The 23,399-nt window shown below is 38.5% G+C and overlaps 1 protein-coding gene across 3 annotated transcripts in view; it reads right to left on the reverse strand.

The window, feature by feature from the left end:
* The window catches only part of CALCR (calcitonin receptor), a 175,946-nt gene that overhangs the window by 77,878 nt on the left and 74,669 nt on the right, over nucleotides 1-23,399 (reverse strand). For all 3 annotated transcript variants that reach the window (XM_064506080.1, XM_026098786.2, XM_026098785.2), the window contains one exon: nucleotides 5,161-5,248. In XM_064506080.1, the coding sequence (XP_064362150.1) occupies nucleotides 5,161-5,248 (88 nt within the window). The remainder of the gene's footprint in view (nucleotides 1-5,160; nucleotides 5,249-23,399) is intronic.

The following is a 23,399-nucleotide window of genomic DNA, read 5'->3' on the forward strand; positions in this document are numbered from 1 at the left end:
TTTAATATTAGATTACAACTATCTCTTAAATCAATTGCTTTTTTTTTCTTATTACCAAACACAAAGAATTGGATTTTTAAAGTTAGTCACATACAAATATTTCCATGCACTTTTGATGTAATCAAATATTTTGTGTACAAAGTCAAATTAAGAGTTATATATAGGTGTCTTGCTAGTATTGTTCATACAGATATGCCCTTGAATGTACTCCTCCATTTGATATCTATTACTCTTTTCTATTTGCCTACATTTGAAAAGCTGGCCCATGGAAATCTGAATAATATTTCCTCTGTCTTAAAATCTGATGAGCATTTCAGCTAACTAATGAAAAGTAAATGTGGTGGCTTGCTGGAGTTTGAAGTGGTCATACTTCCATTTGCACTGTTAGTGGTTTCTAAAGTACACAGGAGAATAATGTCCACCACCACTTTGATAAACAGAGCCTAAAACCTAATCTCCCTGAAGCTGATGGCAGTCTTCCCACTCATTTCAGTGGGCTTAAGATCCAACCTTGAACACCTGGGACATAGTCAGCAAAAAATCTTAGTATGGTTTGTGATGTTGGACATTATTATTAATTGTATTTTTTCTTCAGCTCCTTAGCTTAAGAGTCTGGAAAGGGCAAATAGGGCAGAAAGAAATATATGTGTCATTATTCTCTTATCAGAACTAGAAGAAGCCTGGGCATGACTGCAGAGGGGGAAAAGCGTAATGCATAGCATGCTCATGTGAGACACTGGGAACGTCCCCGTGCCCACACACACACGACTGGAAATAATGATTAGGAATCACCTCTGTTATTACATTTTGATGATTATACCTAGCTATTTTGGGAATACAGTTTTAAAACATATGTTTTGACCATAAAAAAGCCAAGACTAAACCATTTTCACCTGGTTAGTACCTATCGTACTGAACAAATTCTAAATTCTCATAGTCCATTATTGCAAGGTAAAAAGCTTTCCCATTCTTCCACCTGTTATTTCAGATGGAAGTATAAATGCTGTTGATACAATAAAGTAGAATGCCTCATTCATTTAAAAATATTCTTTATTAAAGAGAAATAAATAAATTACAACTTAATAATCAGGATGTGTTGCATAGCCTAAAAATGATTAGTATGATTTCTTCTGAAGAAAACTGTTTAAGTGATGTCCCATGCAGCAGTTTAGCAGCCGTACATATGATGTCACTCCTAAAAGTCCAAGTAAATGACGTCATACATACGACCACCAAGCCACCACGTGACAAATGACTGATACAAGATGAATTATCATTACAAAGAGAAAGAACAGACTGCTTGGAATGCTGAAGATCACTTTATACCTAGAATTGACAAAGCAATCTAGAGAAAACAATTTGGATTTGTTATTATTCTATATTAGAAATTACCAATTAGTGCACCAGTTTCTGTAAGACAGACACTTCTTTTTAACCCATGAAAGATTTTCCCCATTTCTGAGAGACATAATCCAGATAAAGCAAGCATAAGATTCAGTTGCTTCACAAAACATTGGACATGATGAACAAGTATCCCCAAATGTTTTTCTTCCACCATGAAGAACTCAAAAATGTACAAACTGTTAACAATACATGACATTTAGGATCGGAAGGTATTAATCTGTAGCTTTCTTTCCTTCTTTTTTTCCTGCTTCCATTAAGTGTTTTGCAACACTTATTGTTGAGCTCAGTCAAAATATATTTCAAATTTGGATGCTGCAACTATTTGTTATTGATTTTGAGAGCTCAAAAATACATTTTGAACATTTGCTTTATAACTGCCGTAAGTAGTCACTGCCTTGTGGGTGACTAAACTCCTGCCCCTCAAAACATATCGTATCCTTGAAAGCTTGGCATGAGCTAGCCCAGCTGCAGAGCCCTGTTGTAGCCTGATGGTGTTTGAACTGCTTTTCACAGCTACTAGCATTAGCACAGTGAAAAAAAACACTGTGATGCTTTAGGAAGGTCATTAGTGCATGGTAAACAGTAAATGTAACAATAATCTTTTATCCATCACAAATGTGTTCGAAAAAAGCAGACAATCTCTTTGGGGAAATACCTTAATGCAGTATGTTTTGTTTAACCATTGAATGTTAAAATCTTTCCATACTCAATTGCTGTTGAAGCAGGATGGAAAGTTATCTCATATTGAGATTCCATCCAACTTATACTGCAGATTTTGGCAGCTGTTTAAACAAGCAAGACATCATCATGAGCAGATGAAGACAAGGCACATTTAATTAAAAACAACTCATGAATCTCTTATAGCTCTTTTCCAGTGCTGCAGTATTTGTGCATACAATGAAGCCTTACTCCCCGGGTAAATTGGTGGAAAATGTGGGATTAAAGAAAGGCTGCAGGAGGCTTCACAGCTTTTGACTGCAGCTCTAATCATCATCTTTTAAGAGTCTTTTTTAAGGTAATCAGCTGCATAGCAACATTAACTCTTTTTTTTTCTTTTTTAAAGCAAAGATGGAGACAAAAGTCCTGATCACCCCTGAATCTTGTGTGTTAACTTTTAGAAGTTGCCATTCCTCTCCCTGATAGAAAGCCATGACCAGTTTCATTCTGAAAGTAAATCTCACTAACTCTAAACCATCAGTAACATATTTACTTTGACAAATTTTCCTTGTGTGAGAAGAGCTCTTGAATTTGCAAGCTCACTTCCTTACAGCTGGTAGCAATCCGCAATTACAAAGGGAAATAGGCACTTCAGAACATCCCTCCCAAAGGCAGTATCACAGATAATGCGGCTCTGTCCCTACAGACAGGAGGTGGGAGGGCAATGAGGCAGTGAGTAAAGGTATTACCTGCAGGCTAAAAGAAGTCGATGATCTGGTGATGCTGGCAGATGGAGATGTGCCAGCAAGAGTTTCAGCACAGCTGACCAACCACACTATCAGCTGGATATGTCCCAAGGGGCTGGAGAAACCTCTGGGCTCCATACAGAGTCAGAAGGGGAGGAAGATATTTCATGAAGCCCAGGGAGACTGTGACAAATATGTGATGCTCCTTCCGGCGCAGTGATGAGTGAGACCTGCTCTGGACTAGCTGCTGGAAGAGCTGCTGCCTAGGCAGGGAAAGGCTTACGGCTTGATTAACTATTATCTGCTGTGTGCCTCACAGTGCTTGTGCAGAGACTGGCTTTTTGAGACTCATGGTGAAGCTGTTGATCTGGGAAGGTGGCAGGAGCCTGGTGGAGCACACAGGTGGGCTGCCATCTCCTGGGCACCTATCTTATTCACAGCTGTGAGTGGCAGCAATCACATGGATACACCATGAGCGGTGCCCTCATTCAATGGCAAATGATTTACTAATTGGCTTCTGGAGATTTAAACCTTTTGTAATCATGTTCCAAAATATGCCAGTTTGTGCAGTTGCATAAAATCACAAGCTGGTTTTTAGGATTTCACTTAACTACTTTTCCTTGTTTTCTGAATGGAAATTATTTCAAGAGTTCACGAGCCCTTCAGGATCTGACACAATGTAAAAGACTGTATAGTGGCTGAGGCTTGGAAATGATTACACAGATTTGGACTTAATGAACCTGTGCAATTTGTTTCTTACTCAGAATGAATCTATTTTAAAATACAATCTTGGTCTAATGGATTTAACTGAACAACAGTATGACCCTCCTCTGGAGCATTCATTTTGTCTTAACTAAGCACTTTGTGGTTGGCCCAGGATGACAAAATTGGACTGTGTGAGAAAACCTGCTTCATCAATCCTCTTCTACAGGGTAAGATCACATCTTTAGTCAGATTCTATGGCTCTGAATACTTACTGAAAAATTGACAATATAAATAAAGTGAACTAAGAAATATTCCCTGAGAAGAACTGTTAAAATTTCTAATGGAATTCACTTTATGTGAAACGCAGAGGAATATTTGGTGATGGTGGCACACCAGCATTACTGTGCATCCAAGACAAGGGAAGTCATCAAAGAGGAAGGCAATAAGAAATTAGCCTTATAACTAATACATGAGTTTTGGAGCAACTGGTGCTCCAGAACTAATAGATTCTGTTAATAGCTTTTAAATAGCTTTTGTTTGGCAAAGGAGAGTTATTATGGCCTTTACACAGAAGAGTAAAGTGCTATCTATTCTATGCAAAAATGAAACATGTGAGAGAGATGGCTTCTATCAGAAAGTACGAGAAAGACTTGGTGATCAGTTTAAGGCTGGAGGGGGTGAGGAGTGGGTCTAAGGACACCCTGTAACTGGGGTCTAGGATAAAACGTTCAATGAGAGACATGGGAGAGAGTCTTCTGCAAAGCACTGAGACTGCACAGGGCAGAGAGCTCCAGTGCTGAGGGTGCGCTACTGACTCCCAGTTACTGGGGCACGAGGAGCTAACAAACACAGCACAATTGAGAAGAACAGGTATTCAAAGCTTTCTTCAGGAACACAAAGGTAGATGGTTAGCTGGGGAATAAGGTGGCACCAGACATTCAAGTAACTCAGACAGCACCAAGGCAGAGAGTTGCTTAGTCCCAGTAGCATCATTCAGATATATACCTACTGCTCTGTAACTGAGGCCGATAATTACTAATCGCTTGAAGTTTATCAAGCAGAGATCAAAGCAAGCATTCCACTTACAAGAGAGGTATTCAGTCAAATAGAAACCAATTTGCTACATATTTAGAACAGCAGCTATTCAGCCATGTTGCACATACTGGAATAACAGAAGTATTGAGATTAAACAGCTGAAAATAGAGTCTGATCTGAATAACTAATCTTTATACTGTTATTTCCCCTTTTGGTTGCTTTTCTCAGAGCAGAATAAGTATAAGCAGGGAAAACCCACAATTAATTAGGTCAGTCTGTCTCACACAATAATGTTAGGCAACTTTTCAAAAGTATGTTTCCATGTTACTGATACTTTGTAGTCTATAAAACATGGAAATGAAAAAGTACATGCATTACCTCTTCAGGCTTCCATTTCTGGATCACCAAGAAACACTGATTTCAAGTCAAATTTTTTATGACATATCTTATTTAGGAACTTTATTAACTTTATACCAAAATTTGTCAGTAATGAAACTCATTCCTTGACCTATGATGTACAAGAAATATAACTCAATACTCCTTATTTTTCTGAACATCACCACAGGTTTAAATCTGGCAGGGGTCATGAGCAGTTCGTTTTTCTCATACTTACAATTAGAAGAATAATCAGTAAGAAGCAACTGTGGGTTGTTTTTTTCATTGTGGATTCTTTCTGGAGAGACACGTTGTAGCTGACACTTCTGGGAATTAAACAACAATAAAGAACAGTATTAGACTTTATTTGTTCCGATAATCTCCTTTTCTTTATGTGTGGGCATCTTTTTAAAGTGCACTGTGAGGGTGTGTGTTTGTGCGTGTGTGTGTGTGCACACCTCCACCCTTGTGTGTGCTCGTGTTTGACTTCACTGGAGACTGGTGTGCTTTTATTTCTGCCTCCTCTATGGCTGTCCTGGCTGTAAGTTCACCTGATTAAAGGTACGGTTCCATGTTACTACTCCCTCAGCAGATCTGGTTTAAGTCCTTTCTCACTGTCTATTGGAGGCTACCTTGGTTGTCCTGATTCAGATGCTCCTAACCTATGTATACAGCTGCAGATCTATGAAGAATTTGGATGTTTTAAAAATGACCTAAAAAAAAAAAGAAAGCTCTCATTCATGGCAAGGCCTAATGGCAGGAGAAAAGGCATATTTATGGGGTTAGATAAAGATGGGGGTTGGGTAAACTCCAGCGAGATGAACAACCAGATTGGGCAGTGGTGGGACCTCACCCTCCTCCATGCGGCTGGCTCAGCATGACTGCGGATACACACACTACCGATAACCCTCAAGCCACAGAGAGTGACTGGTTCGATGCACAAAGTGACAGGAGAAGCAGAGCATGGCCGAGGCTCTGCAGACTTGGATGGGACTGGATTGGCAACCTTTTTCTTGGGTTTTTTTCTTCTTTTCTTTCTTTTTTCTTTAATTAACACCCCTCTGGCCTTTCTGAGAACAATAGCCATGGATCACCTTATATCATCATATTGTTTGGCAGTTGTGGGAGTTTAAGCAAGTTAAGCTCTTTGCATCAGCACATCCTTTCTAGTTTGATAAAAACCAAACTTACATATTAGAGTCAGAAACACCACTTTTGTGAAGGCACAACACCTTCGGATATCTTATGAACTACCAATGGTGCATAGACCACGAGCTGAGCAGCATGACTATGGAGCATCTTCTGCCACAGTAAGAAAGTAAGCAGCCTGTCATACCTTAGCTATTCATACAACTTAGAAAACAAGAGTGAGATGTTTTATACCTGGGCAAATAATCCAGTGAGCACTATAAGTATCTGAAACCCAGGAATTCAATGGAAAAAGAGCACACGGACTTGGATGCTCAGTTTGGTTTACATGTAGTGAGGAATACAATCACTCGTACAACATCTCAACAACAGAACTAGAAAAGCATTTCTCATGTTGAAATGGTCTAGAAAGTCACCCATTTACAGAGGGGAAGTAAAATATGAGATCAGTTGTTGTCTTTCTCATCTAAAGAAGAAATATCTCAAGATGTAATGAGGGTAAGGCACTTCTATTTCAATAAAACTTAAGTGGATGCAATCTACCAGATCAGAATGGCAATGTTGCAGTCGTATGTCACTGAGATTACATGAAAAACAAACTGATGAAAAAAAGGGTTCAAAGGATTTGCCTCTGAAAATAAGTAGCCTTATCACTGTCTGAGGCTTGCCAGAACCATTCTGGTGTACCAGAGGTAATGGAACAGGCTTATGACACAGAAATAATATGCAATTACACTGTCAGCCACATATTTGTACCTGATCAGCAATAACAGGCAACTGAATTGAAGCAAAAATTGGATAGCTGTATCAACGGAAAATGCTTGGAATTGTTTGCATCTTTTTCAGAATATTCATTGCAATGTGTATTGGTTCAAAATTGTAAAAATGATTCATGAGCAGATAAAATATGGGCCTTGGTCAGCTGCCCAATCAGCAGATACACACACATGGATGTATGTGTCCACGTGATTATGCAGTGTAATGTAATGCTTCTGTAGTGTAGTGTAAGGATGCCAGTCTTGTAGGTGACTCTAAATTCTTCTTTCTTGTCTCATGTACTTCTGCTGCATCTACGGGAGGTGAGAAATTGTGGACAAAGGACTTTTCCTTACCAGCTGCTGATTCATAGATAGTTTTAAAATATGCATCATTTGCTACAAATAGCACAATGACACTATTGACCGACTACTAGAGATCAACACTACATTGTGATCTAGAAAGCATATGCAAAATCAATAGCAGTTGAATTTATCAGTGATATATCTACTTTTCCTGTACTCTGTGTTGGAAGTACTTGCAGCATTATTTTGGGTTTTAGCTGTAGCTGCTGGTAAATCTTATACTAGTGAGATAGTGATCCTAGTGAACATTCGTTGTTATATGCCAAAAGAGCTATTTAAAATGCTTCTTGTTCCCATCTCTCATCCCAATTAAGAAAAAGCCATCTGTAAAATATTTAACACATAACTTTTCCCCTCTGTTAACCACAATGACTGTGCCATATGCTACTATATTTGAGTAAATGAGTAAGAATTATTTCCCACACTAAATCTTATATAGTCTTGATATTTCTAGTCTTTCTTGTTCTAGCCAACTTTAACCACAGGAATAGCTGACAGGCTACATAAAATCCAGTACCTCTTTTTTCTTCCTCTTCCACAGGAGTCTTTTCCAGTGACAACAGTTTAAATAGGATAGACTCTAACAACACAAGTGAAAGAGCTCCTGAGAAGTGGCTTTTCATTACTTTATCAGCCACGAGAATGGCCCTAGCACTGCAACACACTTGGGTTAGCATCAGTATTGGATCAAGGATGATGATCACATTGAAATGAAAAGGTATGTGCAGGCAAAAAGCATTGATCAAAGGACAGGGCAGAAGCAATGGGCAGGCAAAAAGGTTCACAGAAAGGGTAGGTAGCTCTGGATGCTACTGGGGGGTGGGGATGGGAAATGGGATGGGGAACCAGGAGTTGAGCATCACCACAGCTCTTCTTCCATCTCCTTCCATCCATGTTCAAGTCTGATATGACAGATGGACTTGGATGTGCAAAGCAGCACACTCGAGTGTGCTGGAGTGAGGGACTCTTGTGTTACACATATCACTTTTTTGTAGCAACTCACACTATGGACAGTCCGATGGAAAGCTGATGGAGCATGATGGAAAGCATAGCTGCTCTGAGGCTGTGCTACCCTGAACATGGAGGGATGAATCAGAAATGAATACGGTCCCTTGGTCATGTTCATACCATGATTAGCCACATACTGCCTTTGGTAGCAGCAACCTCGAAAGGAGTGACTGCTTGTCTACACCTCTGCAGCAGCATCTCTTGCTGTGCTGCATCCTGACTTGTGGTATTCCCACAGCTGTTTAGGGCAATGTTATGAAGCAGATCAGGAAATTAATTTAAAAATGTATATTTTTTAAACAGGATACAATACAGAAGATGGAACAATAAATTCTAATCTTTCAAGTTGTTTCATGCTTTGGTATTTTAGAGGGCTCCACACTGCAGACATTTCTAGGTGTGCATGAGGTTTTCCTCAGATGATGCTTATTTCAGGAAAACAACAGGAATTATAAATACCAAACTGATAGCTCTTGTGGTCAATGGAGTGAACATAAGAATGGAGATTTTTCTTTAATATGGTTCATAGTGACACAAAAATGTGTTTCATTTGCTGAAGTTCACAAGCAGATTTTATGTGTTGTTCTAATTCCTGTTTCTATACTATTTATCCTATTTTCCATAAACCTAGTAATATCCTTGCTTGATGCTAATATAATGTGCTTCACATATTTAACTTTTATAACATCCATATTTAATCATAAGCACATTGTTAAAGCCCAGTACTCTTCCATGATCATATTAACTTCATCCTCTGTTGGTTATAATAGTTATGTAGGAAATCCCAGTCTGGTTTTTAAACTAGAATATTGTACTTTATTTCTTTGTTAATGTAGCATGGCTTATTATGTGCTGAGATATTCCTCCTGCATCAGTTATTATAATAATATCATTGACCCCTTAACAAAAAAATCCCTTCCCCTGTAGCTGCCTTACCCCTAGGAGCTTTGACAATTCACTTTCTACCTCCTTATTTGCCCCGCAGGTTCCTTCCATGCCTTCATTTCCCGCTCAGGGTAGTTTTCTCATTGCGAATACTTGTGCACCCTCCTTCAGCCCCAAGGTCTCTAGGATTTCTAAGCTCATAGGAAGGCTTGCAGATCCTCTTCAGGAACAGCGTAGACAGGCACCAGCCTGCTCTGCCTGTGAGGAGGGGATTGCAGGTCAGTTTGCATCTGTTTTGCCAAATGCAAAAACAGTTTGGGGGAAAGGATTAAAGTCATCCCCTCATTCCCAGCTGTACATCTTACTGCTGGGTTCCTAAATCAGGCTTCTGCTTAATGGTTCACCTTCTGGGCCAGGAATCAGCTGTGCAATCACACTCCTAGAAACCTAAGAGAAGGAAATAGCACCAGCCCCAACATTTCCTAAGCACATGCTCTAGCCGTTAGCCTGCAATGGTCTGCAAAAGGATTAACTGGCACTAATCTTCTGATAGCTACATTTCCAATGGAAATGGTGAGCTCTATTCAGTTCATTTGAATATGTGGGAAGGTTGGCAACTGTCAATCTCAGGAGATATTCTAAGAAATATCGGCTCCCGATTCTCAATTCCAGGTGTCAGGCACATAAAGGCACTGCTGTGTGTAATTTATAGACACCTGTGTCACTCGCAGGATCCTATCTTATTCCTTTTGGTAGTCTTGGAGATGATTTCAGCGAAAGGCTCAGTTTCTTGTTGATTAACTAGTTATTACTGAAGCAGATTACCATTAATTTCCATTAGCTTGCCTGGCTCAGATGGTGAAATGCATCTGCAATGCTGAGTGGGTGCAAATGGAAACTGTTAGCTATGGCAAATAGGCAATTTCAGAGCTACACAGATCAAGTGACCAAATAAAGCTACTGTATCGATTCATTTGGATTACATAGAAGCTGCAATGTTTGATGCTTCATTTTCCTAATGAAAACTACTTAACAAGAAGGGGCTATTTTACCTTAGGCTTCTCTTTTTTGCAAATCCTTGCCAATAAACCAGATGAAAATAGAAAGAAACAAAAAGGCAGCTACAAACTTGGCTATGTTAACTTCTGAGGTAATCACAGAGTTTTGAAAAGCCCCGACACTACACATCTGAGCAGCCAATGGTGATCATAAACCCTCCAGAGAAAACCGAAGGTGATTATTGTTAGAAGGGATCACTTGACAGAGATGATTATATTTGAAAGAGCAAAAAGTACAGATGCCACAGTATGAGAATGTGCTTTGAATGAGAATTATTTACCTGAAATTAATAATATGCAAGGCAAATTACCCAGAAAGTTTTCAGAAAAGATTGAACCTTTTTATTAGGCAAAAGGTACTAAAGCATTAAATGAAGCTGATTCTACTGTCTATCTGTCACAGGCACCTGCCAAAAGCTGGGGTGAGGGGCCCTTGGGAGGTTTCCATTAACTAAGAGGGGAGGCAATGTATCCAGCTCAGTACGGGCACCTAATTTTTAGGTCCCTGAAGTTAGATGAATCCTGTTTGTATTATATGTTCATCTGGGTACAGTATTTTTTTATTCTCTAATAACTAATGCTAAGGGATGTGAATCCTACCATATTGGTAGCCAGAAAGTTAGTACTTTTTCAGTGGGAAGGCATCTCTAATCCTCCTTCTGGCTGTTGGCCAAGAGGTTTTAGGTGTCTTAAAAGAAAGTGAAAGGAAAGAAAATTCCAGGAAGGGACTGATGGGTATTTTAATGGATTTGATGGTAGCAAAAGTTTGCATTATTTATAAGGAGTAGTCTGTGTGGTTTCTTACAAGAGGATTTATTTTTTAACTTTTGCAAATGCACTCTGGGAAGGTATAAAGCATAAAATATTTTAGCTCAAAGTGTTATCAGGAGTATCTGAAGATAGGAGTTCCTAGCATTTCTGGGTTTTAGGTTCCTCAGGTCTCCCTGAACATTGCTGCACTTTCAGTTCTCTGAAGCTGGTAACGCCATTCTGTTTTACCTGGGAATAAGTGTCTGAACAATGCCTAAGAGCCAATTTTGTAATAATACTAATGGGTCTTCAGATTAAGCTGGACATCAATTTATCTCCGGTAAGAAATATTTTTATTTAATAGAAAAAAAATTGCAGAATTGATCTTTACATTTAAATGTTAGGCACTTAGTGCCTAACACATCTTGTGCTTTTTTGGCGTACTCCGGCCTTGGCTGCATGTTTACAGCCCTCCCTTGTGCTGGTGTTGTGAAAATCTGGCCCAAACAGCTATCCCAGCAGAAACTGAACACCGCCATACGCAGGGGACTGGTTTTCTGCCTTTGCAACTCTTTGAACTTGCTGCAGGCTCAGGCGAAACAAGCACCAGTTAAAGGAAGGGGGCGCATATACTTAGCTGGGAGGAGGGGGAGAGTAACGGGAACGTAACAGCCCTGGTATAGATCAGTTTAAGCTGTTGTGGAATTTGAACCAAAAAAAATTGACTTCTGTGCTTTCACGGTGAAAGAAGCAACCGTGTTTGCAGTGTGTGATTGAACAACATGAGTGATTACACTTTGTAGTCAAACCACAATGAGCTACAGACAGCGGATCACACTCTCTCTTGAAAACAAGTTCACCTTCCCCAGTCAATATTCAAGGATATGCTCTTAATACAATCTCATTGTAACAAAACAATAATAGTTCATATGAGAATTAAGTCAGGCTCTCAGCATCCTCATTCATATCAGGTGCAGAAGGCTTTCTTTTTTTTACATTCAGATTTGCACTGCTAATGTTCAATAAAAAGTTTTAAATTTCTGAAGTATCACTTCAGATTTTAGTGGCTCTCTTTTCAGTAATGGATAATAAGATAAAAACATCAATGTTTCAAAAAAAAAACCCCAACTATTAAATGCCAGTAAACATGCTCTCATGTTAAAGTCAAATATAGTTAAGCTATAGAACAAAGCAGCAGAAAGCTACGTAACAAAGGAGAGGAATAAATTCTGTAGCAGAGCATTTCTGCTACTCTAAGAGTGATTGAATTAGGCATTAAATGAAGATGTTTTGGCCAGTTTTGGCCATCATGTGGTAGACCACATGATGGATGAAAGCAACCGCACTGCATGAATGCCAAGTTCATCACTAAGCATTCCTCAAAGCAGAATGTTTCCATGCCGTTTAGTCAAACTGTGAAGCTGTGGTTTAGGATCTCACATAGTAAGAAAATATAATTCTAGTCTTTTAGGCATAGTTCTGAAAGTGCTTACAATTTTTTGAGGTCTCTGCAGCAGTGCTTGTAAAACAAACAGGTATACAATTATGTAAGTGTGGTCACACTTCACCTTGCACACATCCAGAAGCTTGGGATGAGTATTAGCCTGCTGTAGAGCAGCAGCTTCAACAGTCACACACATTTATGTCCGATCATAATCTCTTGCATAGCCTGCAAAATTAAAGCAGATCTTTGGAATGTATCATCTGTATCTATAATTCTTTTAGGGATTTCAGAGTATTTATCATCTGCAAAATAATCTTTTGGCTAACATTAATAACCTTAGTATAATTTACAACAATAATTATAAGGGGGGAAAGCTAAATGAACTGAAAGTGATTACAAGAGGTTAAGTCAAAACTGTTTGAGTTAAGGAAAAAGTCACTTCCATGGTTGCCTTATGACTTTAATCTGACTTGCATCATGACTGTACTGTACATTAGATCTCAGCTATATGTACAGTACAGTCCGTGCCAGTGAATTCATTTAGAAATATTTTAACAAGTAACTGAGTTCAGTGAAAGAAGAATACAGTGACAATGTGGTTGCAGATGCACTTTGGAAGCATGGGTGAGGAGTTTAAAGGAGGTAAGAAAAACTGCAGCATGATGGTTGAACTTAAGGGCATTCCTTTTCTCAGCTCCCACATTGTCTCTGCAGCACATTAGAAAAATCTTCATTTAATTGGAGACGAGTGTAACCTCATACGTGACAGTCTCCCTTCTTGGGTCAATACCTTTTGGATTTCATATTTTGGGATTTTTGTTAAAAATTTTATTTCAGCTGCAGCATATGTGTACAAGATCAAATACTGGAAAGAAAAATGGTTATTTAATATTCATTTTTGGCCAATTCCTTCTCAGCTTTCCATTCTATTCAGGCAAACTCCCACTAGTCCTTTTTTTGTAACCATACATTCCTGAAGATTATTTAAAGCAAGTGAATATTTTATGGGGTGGGCAAAAGAACAAGAAAAATATTACACTTTCTTATTATGTCACAGTTTTTATATAAATCATAAGAAGTGTGAAAAATCATGTGAGTGGATTGTTATAAATCAAATACACGACACACTTTTAAAGCATTTTGTTCCCATTTGGCAACAGAATAACCTATGCTATAGCTGGATGTAGGTTTTATTTCTATCCTGACAACAAGGAGCCTGTGTTGAAACACTAACACTTTTTCCTTGAGTCTGGTTCTAATTTTATAGGTCTACTAATAAGCAATAGAAATCCTGATTATGATTTGAAGTCAGTGTAAAGATGTGTTACCACTGATCTGGAAAGGCTGTATCTAACATATTAAATGGCCCAGTAGAAACAGACAAGCTTTTGAGCATGCGAGCCATTTTGGGACAGAGTCTGATGCTGGCTTTGTGTGTCTCAGAGTTTGGGAAGTACTACAGCTACACCAGTTGGCCTACTGAAATAGGTATTATCTCTGCTGGCAAATCTTGCCTTGCCTATGTTCTTGAACTAATACAGCTACTGCAACACTGACATTTCTATTACCATACCTACACTAAAAAGTAAGATAAATAGCAAGTCATCCAAAGATGCCTTTGCATTTTATACATATTTTTGCAACTGATCTAATGATGTCCCTAAAGAATGCAGAAATAAGGAAGCGCAGGTAAGTCAGAAACAATAAGATTATCTCCATGAGTTATAGATTAATTAAATATCACATCTATAGTGCTTGTTTCTTGTGTGGTCCCTGTCAGGAATTACAGCACTGTAGACGAAGTGTAACAGTCTAAATTCCCAGTTTCAATTAGGGCAAAATCAGCACATTACTCACTATGGCGTTGCACATTCATTATAGAAGTTTAACAGGGTGATTTACATATGATAAGTTGCTACAAACTGATATTTTAAATCTGAAAGCACCAAGAGGTAGCTATTAGCCACTTAAATTAAATTCTATGGAAGTCTTACATTGGAGAATTTCTATTGGAAACTTACATTGAAAGATTGACTTTCACTGATAACCAGGCAGGCAGTGTTTGTAATGAACACACATGTGCTTAGATTAGAGTAAATGGGGGGAAATGGGTCTTTTCACAGGCTTATGGAGAGAAGGGTAGTATTTTCTTTAAGGTTCCTCCTTTCTTCTGCAAATTAGAGGGGATTAGCAAGGAATACAGATGAGGGAGTGGGAATCACTGGAACAGCCAGACAAGTCATTATCTGTGTAAGTAACTCACACATTCCTAGAAAAGCTTACAGAAAAACCTTGGTCCTTCATCCCAAATATCCTTTCAGGCCTGCAGTCTGGAGTCCAGAGTTTCATCCAGGTGTCCCAGTGGGACAGCTGGGTCCAGGTGAGACAAAAAGTATTCGCAAGTAAACAAGGCCACGAGATAGCTAAAATAGATGGTGGCTGAACCATGTGCACATGCCTTGTGAATTGCAGGGTTTGTCATTACTTACTACCAACTTCAGCTTCGACCTTCTGGGGAAATCAGCTGCCTGTCCACATGCCATGCAAACAACGGCTCTGTCCTGTCACTCTTATATATTAATAAACAGAGGAATTAGCCTATCCACTTGTGGGGTTTAGAGTGTCTTCAGGCACCTTTCACAGATCCTGAAAACACTTGAATATCAATGGCCAAACACCTCTCATGGAAGTTGTATTGGCACATGAGTATTCAGGTCCATGGAAAAAGGCTTGATTTTCTGGTGGATCAGAGGCAGATGTAGTGTCCCCCCCAAAATCACAAAATAGGCATGAGCAACATGCGGCACAACAAGGAAACAAGCCTTTGCACCAGAACCATGCCAAAAGGGGAAGATGCTGGATCCTGCAGTTGGCAGAATACAAGTTTTGGACTTGTGGGTCTTTGCATCTTTCTGCTAGGTGGACATAATCAAGGTAGTGTTCCCCAGGATGAGTTACTGTGAATAATTTCCTAAGGAGTTAGTGAAGCTTTGCTTGTATTAAACCACAGTTATTGAAGATCTCTTCCTATCCTGCACTCTGAGGACAACAGGAGCTCAGGATTACTATGGGAATTTGGGCAGTCTCTTAGATTACAGACTGACACTTTGTTCTTCCTCCCCACCATGCTGGGGACAATCTCGGTGATAGATCCTGCAAAGCATTAAGGTTTTCACTGCCTTCAACAGTGTGTCTGAAGCACAGACACAAAACAGCAAGATGCTTTTCTGTGAGCCCTGGGTTTTCCTTCCTCTTCTATACATGTTAAGTAAAGCTGTGGGACAGCACTGGGAAGCTAACCTACCTTAAATAGGAAAATGGCACAGCTTGAGAATATTTACTGTCACCAATATTTCCATTCATTCTCTGATTTTACCCTCCTTTCATGCATAAGTTCCTTACCTGAGATTCTAGTCAGACAGATAAATAAATAGCCTAATTTTGTCCTGGTCAGGGCACCAGAGGGGAGCAGAGAACTGGCCTGAAGCATCTTATTAGCCAGGGACAATGAGACAGCAACATCTGCTCTGGATAGCCCCTGCTAGTACCTGCTCCACTCTTAAGTCTCTGAAAGCCTCTTGGGCCACTGCAATTCTCAAGCAATTCAGTCAGTCAAAGCTCATTTATGATCGCTTCCAACATAATGTTTTCCTTACAGCTGCCAAAACTAACTCTGAATGCTTCCTTACGCCAACGTTTGCTTTTGGTAAAATCTTGATATATGCTGGCTACAGTCTGTCCTTAGTGGGGATTTATTTTGCTGGGGCTGCAAAACTGAATTTCTGGCTCCACTGCACAAGGAATTCAGAACTAACCCCCAAATGTCTGCTGAAGTCACTAATGAGGACTAACCTCCAAGTTTTGAGTCAGCTGAAAATGTGGAATCAATTTTGCTTTTCTGACCGCAGCCCAGACCTGTGCAGGTGCCATGGGGCTGTTCTTCAGTCTAGCCTATAGAGCACTCAGACATTTTGGTAACAGCTATGCTTAGGGTTGCCCCAGTATCTTCTTCCCAAATCCAACTGCAGAGACAAAGAATAATCTGGACTACAAATGATAGGCTTAAATAGGAAAAGAAATCCCTCCAATATTTGTAAAGCTTTTCAAAATAAAAACCTGGAAGTAGTCTGTAATTCTCCACAAGACCTTTCCTGTTACACCATAGGTTGCCAAAGTATGTATTTATTTCACTGGCAATGAGTAAAAAGACCTGGAACTTTAGCCTCTTGGTGCTGTTAATGACTTCAGATATCCATCCATGATCAAAAGCTTCATGTGGAAAAATAATAGATGGTCTCTTCCATAAAATATGTTGCCAGATAAAGTGTCTTCATATGGAAAGTACTTTATATAGCACACAGAGGACAAAAGGAAAGCCCATTCAGATGAGCCACTGAGATTCATAAAAATCTTCTAAGGTCTTTGGAAAGAAGTCAGAATAGTCTATTCGACAGCAGCTGGGGCTGACCTTCCTTGACACCCAGACTGTCTTACTGAATCTGTGTGTGTGTGTGTGTGTGTGTGTGTGTGTGTGTGTAAGCTTCTGCAGGGCTGTGCAAAATCTCACGATGTAGGGAATTTAACACAACTTAGTTCATAAGGGCTTTGTGGAAACTGTGTCTGGGGGCTTTTTGCCCTTCTTGTGGGGTTGATTTGGCCTTTGGTGATCCAGAGAGTTCAGGTTTTTATTTGCTTACAAGCAATTTTTAGCTTTTGCCTAAAACATGCCATGTATTCATTCTGGTAAAGCATCTGACCTTTCTATGCAGAATGTTTTTCAGACACAAGCTGTTTAAAAAGCCATCTAAAGAGTATTTTTCTCAAGTAATCTAAACATTTCTAATTCTGGAAGTTAGGTATCTTCTGCACCACAGTTAGAGGGCCAGCTTCACTAAGGTATTGAGGGGCCCAGCTCTCACTGGTTTCTTGGAGTAAGATCTAGCTTTGCATATTATATTGCTCACACATCGCACATACACAGGCAGAAATGCAATGTAAAAGCCACATATTTTATTTGCAATGACCACTAACATCAACTGGTTGGTTGTTTTGTTTTGTCTTTTTTTACTGAGAGAAAAATACTCTTTTTTTTTTTTTTTTTTTTTTTTTGGTAAACTCATTTGACAGCTGTATGTGCAAGGTAATATCACTTGCACAGCCTCTTATACTGACCCCATCTGAGTGGGTTTTTTACAGAGCTATAAGGAAAAGAGAAAATAATGCTTTAACAGAGGGAAACATCACTGTAAAGCTACAAATGATCTCAGGAACAGGGTTAGCACTGGCAAATGAAGTTGTATTTTGATAGTGTTTGCACAGCTCTGCAGCCTGGATCTGATAGTGAATGGCTGGTCTTGTTTGGGAAGGAAGAAATGGAGGGATCTACAAAAGCAATGTTTTTTGCAGAATGAGTCTTGCACAAGAATTTAATATTTTACCTGTGGAGAAACATCTCACACATTCCTATTCAGGAATCCAACGCACAGCAAAGAAGCAAGTAGCAGAACGTGATTTTCCATGGATGCCCTAAAACCTCTTCTTCCTGACCTTGTAGTCATAGTTCCCTCCCTCATATTTAGCACTTTCTCACTATCCTTTATCTCCTTCTTCAGATGCATTCTTCCCAGAAGATCCTACTGCCGCCTTCTTTACATATGTTCCTAAAGCAGTCCTATACTGACAACATAAGAGTTCCATAGCATATGGAAATAGAAAATCTGGTACATTACATTAATTCCATCTAATATCAATTAATGTTGTGCTAATTGCTTTGCATATTAATTCAGTAAATCTCTCATGTGGAATTTGTTTCAAAAATTTGCAGCATATCTAGCTGGCCATATTATGCGTCTGCAAAATCCCCAGCACTTTGCTATAGAATTAGGCTGGCTCATTGGACTCTGGTTATAGATTTTTGCTCTAAGGATCTCATCATGCTTAAGTCAATGGAATTTACTTCCTCCCTTAGCAAATGGCATCAGTAATGCAGATGCAGTTGCAGTCAGTGAGGAATCCTGAAATCCTTTTGAAATCAGTTCAAATGAAACAGTGGAAATATAGCAAAAAAAACCAAGCAAATGCACAACTCTGCAAAACCTACTTTGACAAGTGAGTTCTGAAAGATCTGCTATACAAGGGATTAAAGACATTGAAATTGTACATTTGTAACAACTGTTACACAGGAGCAGCAAAATAGGTACATCCTTCTTCGACAATCTAGTTAGGTACAACTCTAAGAATTGCTGCTCTCATGAGGCTGCTTTCAAACAGCCACTGTAACACCATCATTGTCATGCAATTACAGATTGCAATACAGACAGAACAGCTAACAGGCATGGGCACAGGGTATGTTATCATTACTTTTACATTTTCATTAATTTACCACAAATCGTATAAATGCTGATCTTTCACATTTGTGTCACTCCTGGCCAGCCCTGAATGCCTATAATTCCCCTTGTACTGCAGAGTAGTCATGAAATGGGTGGTGCTTAGAGATGGCTAGGCAAATTTATGGATTTGCTGCTGTTTTGGAGTGCATTATGACAATCATTGCTTCATTGATCTGCTGTTACCATGCTGATAGTGACTGGAAAGTATCCGAAAAATGACGGGGCTCCTATGACACAAGAGATGGAGCCCTCACTGCTCCTCAAATTTGTAAGCAGACCTGGTGCCCAGCCATTCATCCCTGTTGAGCAATTTTATTAATTAGCTTCCTTATTTGACATTTGGGTTAAGATTATGGTCCAAAGTCAAACAATCACCTCGTTTTGCTTTCCCACAAGTATAATATGATTTCATACCATTTCCTTCTTGTGTGATCCAATGTATGTGCAGTAAAACCATCTTTGTTTTGGTATAGCACTGCCAATATAATAACTCTAGATAATGAACAGATCTGGAAACCTGCTCTTCCTGTGTTACTTTGCCCAACAGAAACCATATGTTGGCTCAAAAGCTGTGACACCTATGACTGGATCATGAACTTATTCTTTAACAATCAGTAGCACAAGTCTGACATTATCTTCATGAAAGATTTTATGACCTGAATTTTGTCAGGAAAGGCAAAAGGTACATGAAACAACCCTGTACATGATATGAACTACAAACACCACCTTTGACTTCAAAACCAGCATAAAACATGTTAAGAAAATACACTTCTGCCATTAATATAGTTCATTGTAACAATACAGATTTTAGTGAGTTGGTATTTGATAAAAATGCTACAGAAAAGCAGAGGTTGTCCACTGTGACTTATTTCCAAACCCAGCCAATGACAATTATAAAAATCATGTGCATACAGCATATGGAAGTTAGATCACTGGTTAGACCATTGTACTACATATTCTGGTGTCACAGCTTTTGAACTGAAAGCAGAAAATGTCTGATTTTATGAGACCGAGCACTATTAATTAAAATGAAAGACATGAAGCAAAGCTTACGTGAAGATAAAGATTGAGCTTGGAAGATTACAAACTTTTCAGATCCCTTCTGAAACAGAGTAATGATACTATTTTTTTTTCTTCTCTGTTAAATACAGAGCAAGACAAACATACTCAACTTAGTTCAGCTGAGGTTATTACACTCCAAACTTCCAGACATTGGAACACAATTTGCCTGTAGGATTTGACAACAAATGACTGGGGAAAATCTTTTAGCCCTATGTCCAGCTTGAATATGTCCAATTTTCACAAATTAAATAAATGCAAACCCCAAATAAGTGAAACAAAGTTTAGAGACAGTTACAAGTTTCCTTGAAAGACTAGCTTTTAAATTTTTGTTTTGGTCCTATACTGTAGCTCGAGCAACATTCAATAGTTTTAAAGTAATACAGCACTGAACCTATTTCTTTTCAGATAGAAGTAGATGAGTTTAATCCCTTCAAAATGGGAGGAGTAAATTTCCCTTGGATTTCAGTAAAAAAGGGTGTGAGACTTTATGGAATACTATTCCTCTATGACCAGGACTTCTTTTTTTATTCAGGTAGGTATGACTGATAATATTAATCTGCATTGACATGATCAAACAATCCTGCGTTATGCCCTTGAGCACAGACTATGTGAGCAAGATATTTCATGAACAGACTGGTTTAAATATTTGTGCTGATAACCTCCAACCAAAGCACTTACTGAGTGCTTCAGTTAAATGTTACTGGTTTGATTTGGACTTAGATATTCCTTTCTCCCTTTAGGGTAATTCCTCTGAAATTAATGACATTAAGCTGGTACAAAACTGGTGCTCAGACTACATATGAACTGGTATTAGCTTGTGGCACACTTGTTTGTTAGCTTTTTGTATTTCTGTACTGGTTAGCTGAGAGCTCTAAATACTGCCCTCCAACAGGACCTGCTACTATGAGACCTGAAGTTTGTAGTATTGTCAGATAAAAAATTAAGTCTAAATGTGTTTTTTTCTTATCAGCAATCTCACGGTGTTTTGATATATTGATAACATAAAAGACTATTAAAAACAGTGAATTAGAAACAGGTTACTAGAAGATGTTAATCTCTATTGCTTTGATCTATTGAAAAATGTGCATCTATCTGACCAGTCTTCTCACTTCTGTCATGGATAGAGTTATTTAAAGGGTCTGGTTATTGCACCTTTCTACATGATGAATTTTATTTTAATTTTGTTTCTCTAGCTATTGATTAAAAAGCCATCAAATTTCTCTGCTATTGTGAGATACTTTAGGAGCTACTGACAAATGGACAAAGGCAGCAAAATAATCCTTTGGTCTATCGAGAGAGCTTGAAGTTTTTCTAGGAAACTTCCTTTGGGATGTGTAAACAACCTATGCTGTTTACTTAATGTTGTTAATTTTAACTAACATTAAGTTGCACTTGCATTTCATTTTTATTTTCAAATGAAAGGCAATGAATACTTACCCCTCACAATGGATAATGCGATTTTGGACTGATGATGCATGTCGGATGCTGGATGCGAAGGAATACAGAGCTCCTTCTTAGCAGAACTCCCCAGTGTTGCATCTTTATTAAACACTGAGTACCTTTTCAAATGTTTGCTGTGACAGCTCTTTGGAAAAATGGCATATCTGGTAGGACTCATTTTGGAAGGGCAGGACTGTGCTTTTTTGGGGAGCAAGTCTGTATCTATTTGAGCAGGGGGTATTAACCACTGCAAGATAAGTATTGCTGACAGGACAATATATATTAGGGACTTACTGTGAGTTTTTGTGCCAGGACAGAGGTCACTGTTTCAAGCAGATGTTTATAGCTTTATAAATATCTCACATGACATTTTAATTATAGAAATAATGATCTTAGGCAAGACTATTCGACAACTTCAATTTTTATGTCAAGTTCTTCAGGCCAGTCTCAGTATGGGATTTTACACACTGCACGGCAGCATGAACTTTTGATTCTAAGTTTGCGAAGGAGGAATAAAGATTGTAAGACATGTAAAATATCTGAAATATTACCAATTTTCTGGGATACATTATTTTTCTATTTATTTCCAAATGAATGAACATATGCACTTCTTGATAAATATTTTATCAAAATGTTGATAAATATTTTAAAATAGATTAATCTGTAAGTGACTTTAATTGCATTGTTGTTTCAGGATTTAATCCCAGGTGTCAGTCATTAATGATACTACATACTGCTGATTAAACAGCAATAAGCATCTGACCCATAAAATGTAAATGAAATGTAACAACTTTTTATTGCTATCACTTTTGAAATTATAAGAAATATTGGCCTTGCTTTGGGCCAATGGTGCTATTCAAAGTTAACATTTGGTATTGATTTCAGTGGAAAGAAGTTTGGATCAGACAGAGAAAAAGAAGAATGTTGCAAAAAAGGTGGTTAGTCTCCAGCAGTGAGCAAAACTGACAAAAAGACAAACACTTTTACTCATCATGGATTTCTTGCTAAACTGTTCTCCCTGGTAATTGTAAATCGGAGCTGGGGCACACAACACTGTCTGCACAAATGACCATGCCTTGCTTTAACCACGTTTAATAATGAGGGCTTGGAAGAGAGCTAACCATCCTGTTTAATTAAATAGTCTTACAAACTTTAACAAAACTTCCACACAGGTTCTCTACCACTCTACTCAGCAACAGATTTGTTCTCCCGCTCCAAATTCCTTCCACATGTTGTGCAAACCGCAACTCCAGGAAAGCCCCTCACAGGCTCCAGAGCCAAAGTAGAGTTTAGTTCCTGCAGTTTGCTAGAATCATGGGACAAACTATCAATGGTGATACAAGTTTCTCAGGCAGAGGCAGATGGGTCCATGCAAATCCTTGTATTGGCCTTCTTCTTGAAATTCTGTTTCACAAGCCAAACTCAATTGCTGGCAGCTCTCCAAAGTTTGGTGTCAGACATGGAAATAATCTTTTTTATTCTGAGAAGACAGGATGAAAAGACCCTATGGATTGCAACAGTATAATACTGAAAAGAATGGTTATGATTTCTAATGCCACCACACAACATGAGATAAGCCATTTCTTTTTGCTTTCCTGACTACAATTTAAGGATTTTCTTTCAGTTTACTACCTATGACTTGAACAAGATGTTGCACCTTACTTCAAGATAAGTCAGTAAAAAAAAATTGAAAAAACTTCCCAACCAGCCTTGAGATCGAAAACAAAATCCAAAGTGGGAATGAAGTAGTACCATGAAAACTAATGTGATTCTCCACTGATATAATTCCATCAGATAATAACATTAAGCATACTTTATCAGTACTAGAAGTTAAACTAAATTCATCTGAGCTCATACAGCTGCTTTCTAAATTCATATGAACAGACTATGATTTCTGCCTTGATGCTTGTTTTCTAACAAAGTTGTGTAAAATTCTTTCTTTCCCTTGCAAATAAAACTGAATGGTTATTTTTGCATTTGAAGTATTCCTAATAACAATTCCACCTTTAAAAATACCTGGCAAAGACAGACAGAGATACATCTTGCTTATGTACAGTAGGCTACCTAGAGAGTCCAGTCACTAAAATCATTTAAAGAATTAAATCATGGGAATTAGCACCATTTTAATGTTATTTAAGGGCTTCCAGAGAGAAATGTTTGCTTTGGGATTC

The sequence above is a fragment of the Dromaius novaehollandiae genome, chromosome 2, assembly GCF_036370855.1.
Source record: "Dromaius novaehollandiae isolate bDroNov1 chromosome 2, bDroNov1.hap1, whole genome shotgun sequence".
Lineage (NCBI taxonomy): Eukaryota > Metazoa > Chordata > Aves > Casuariiformes > Dromaiidae > Dromaius > Dromaius novaehollandiae.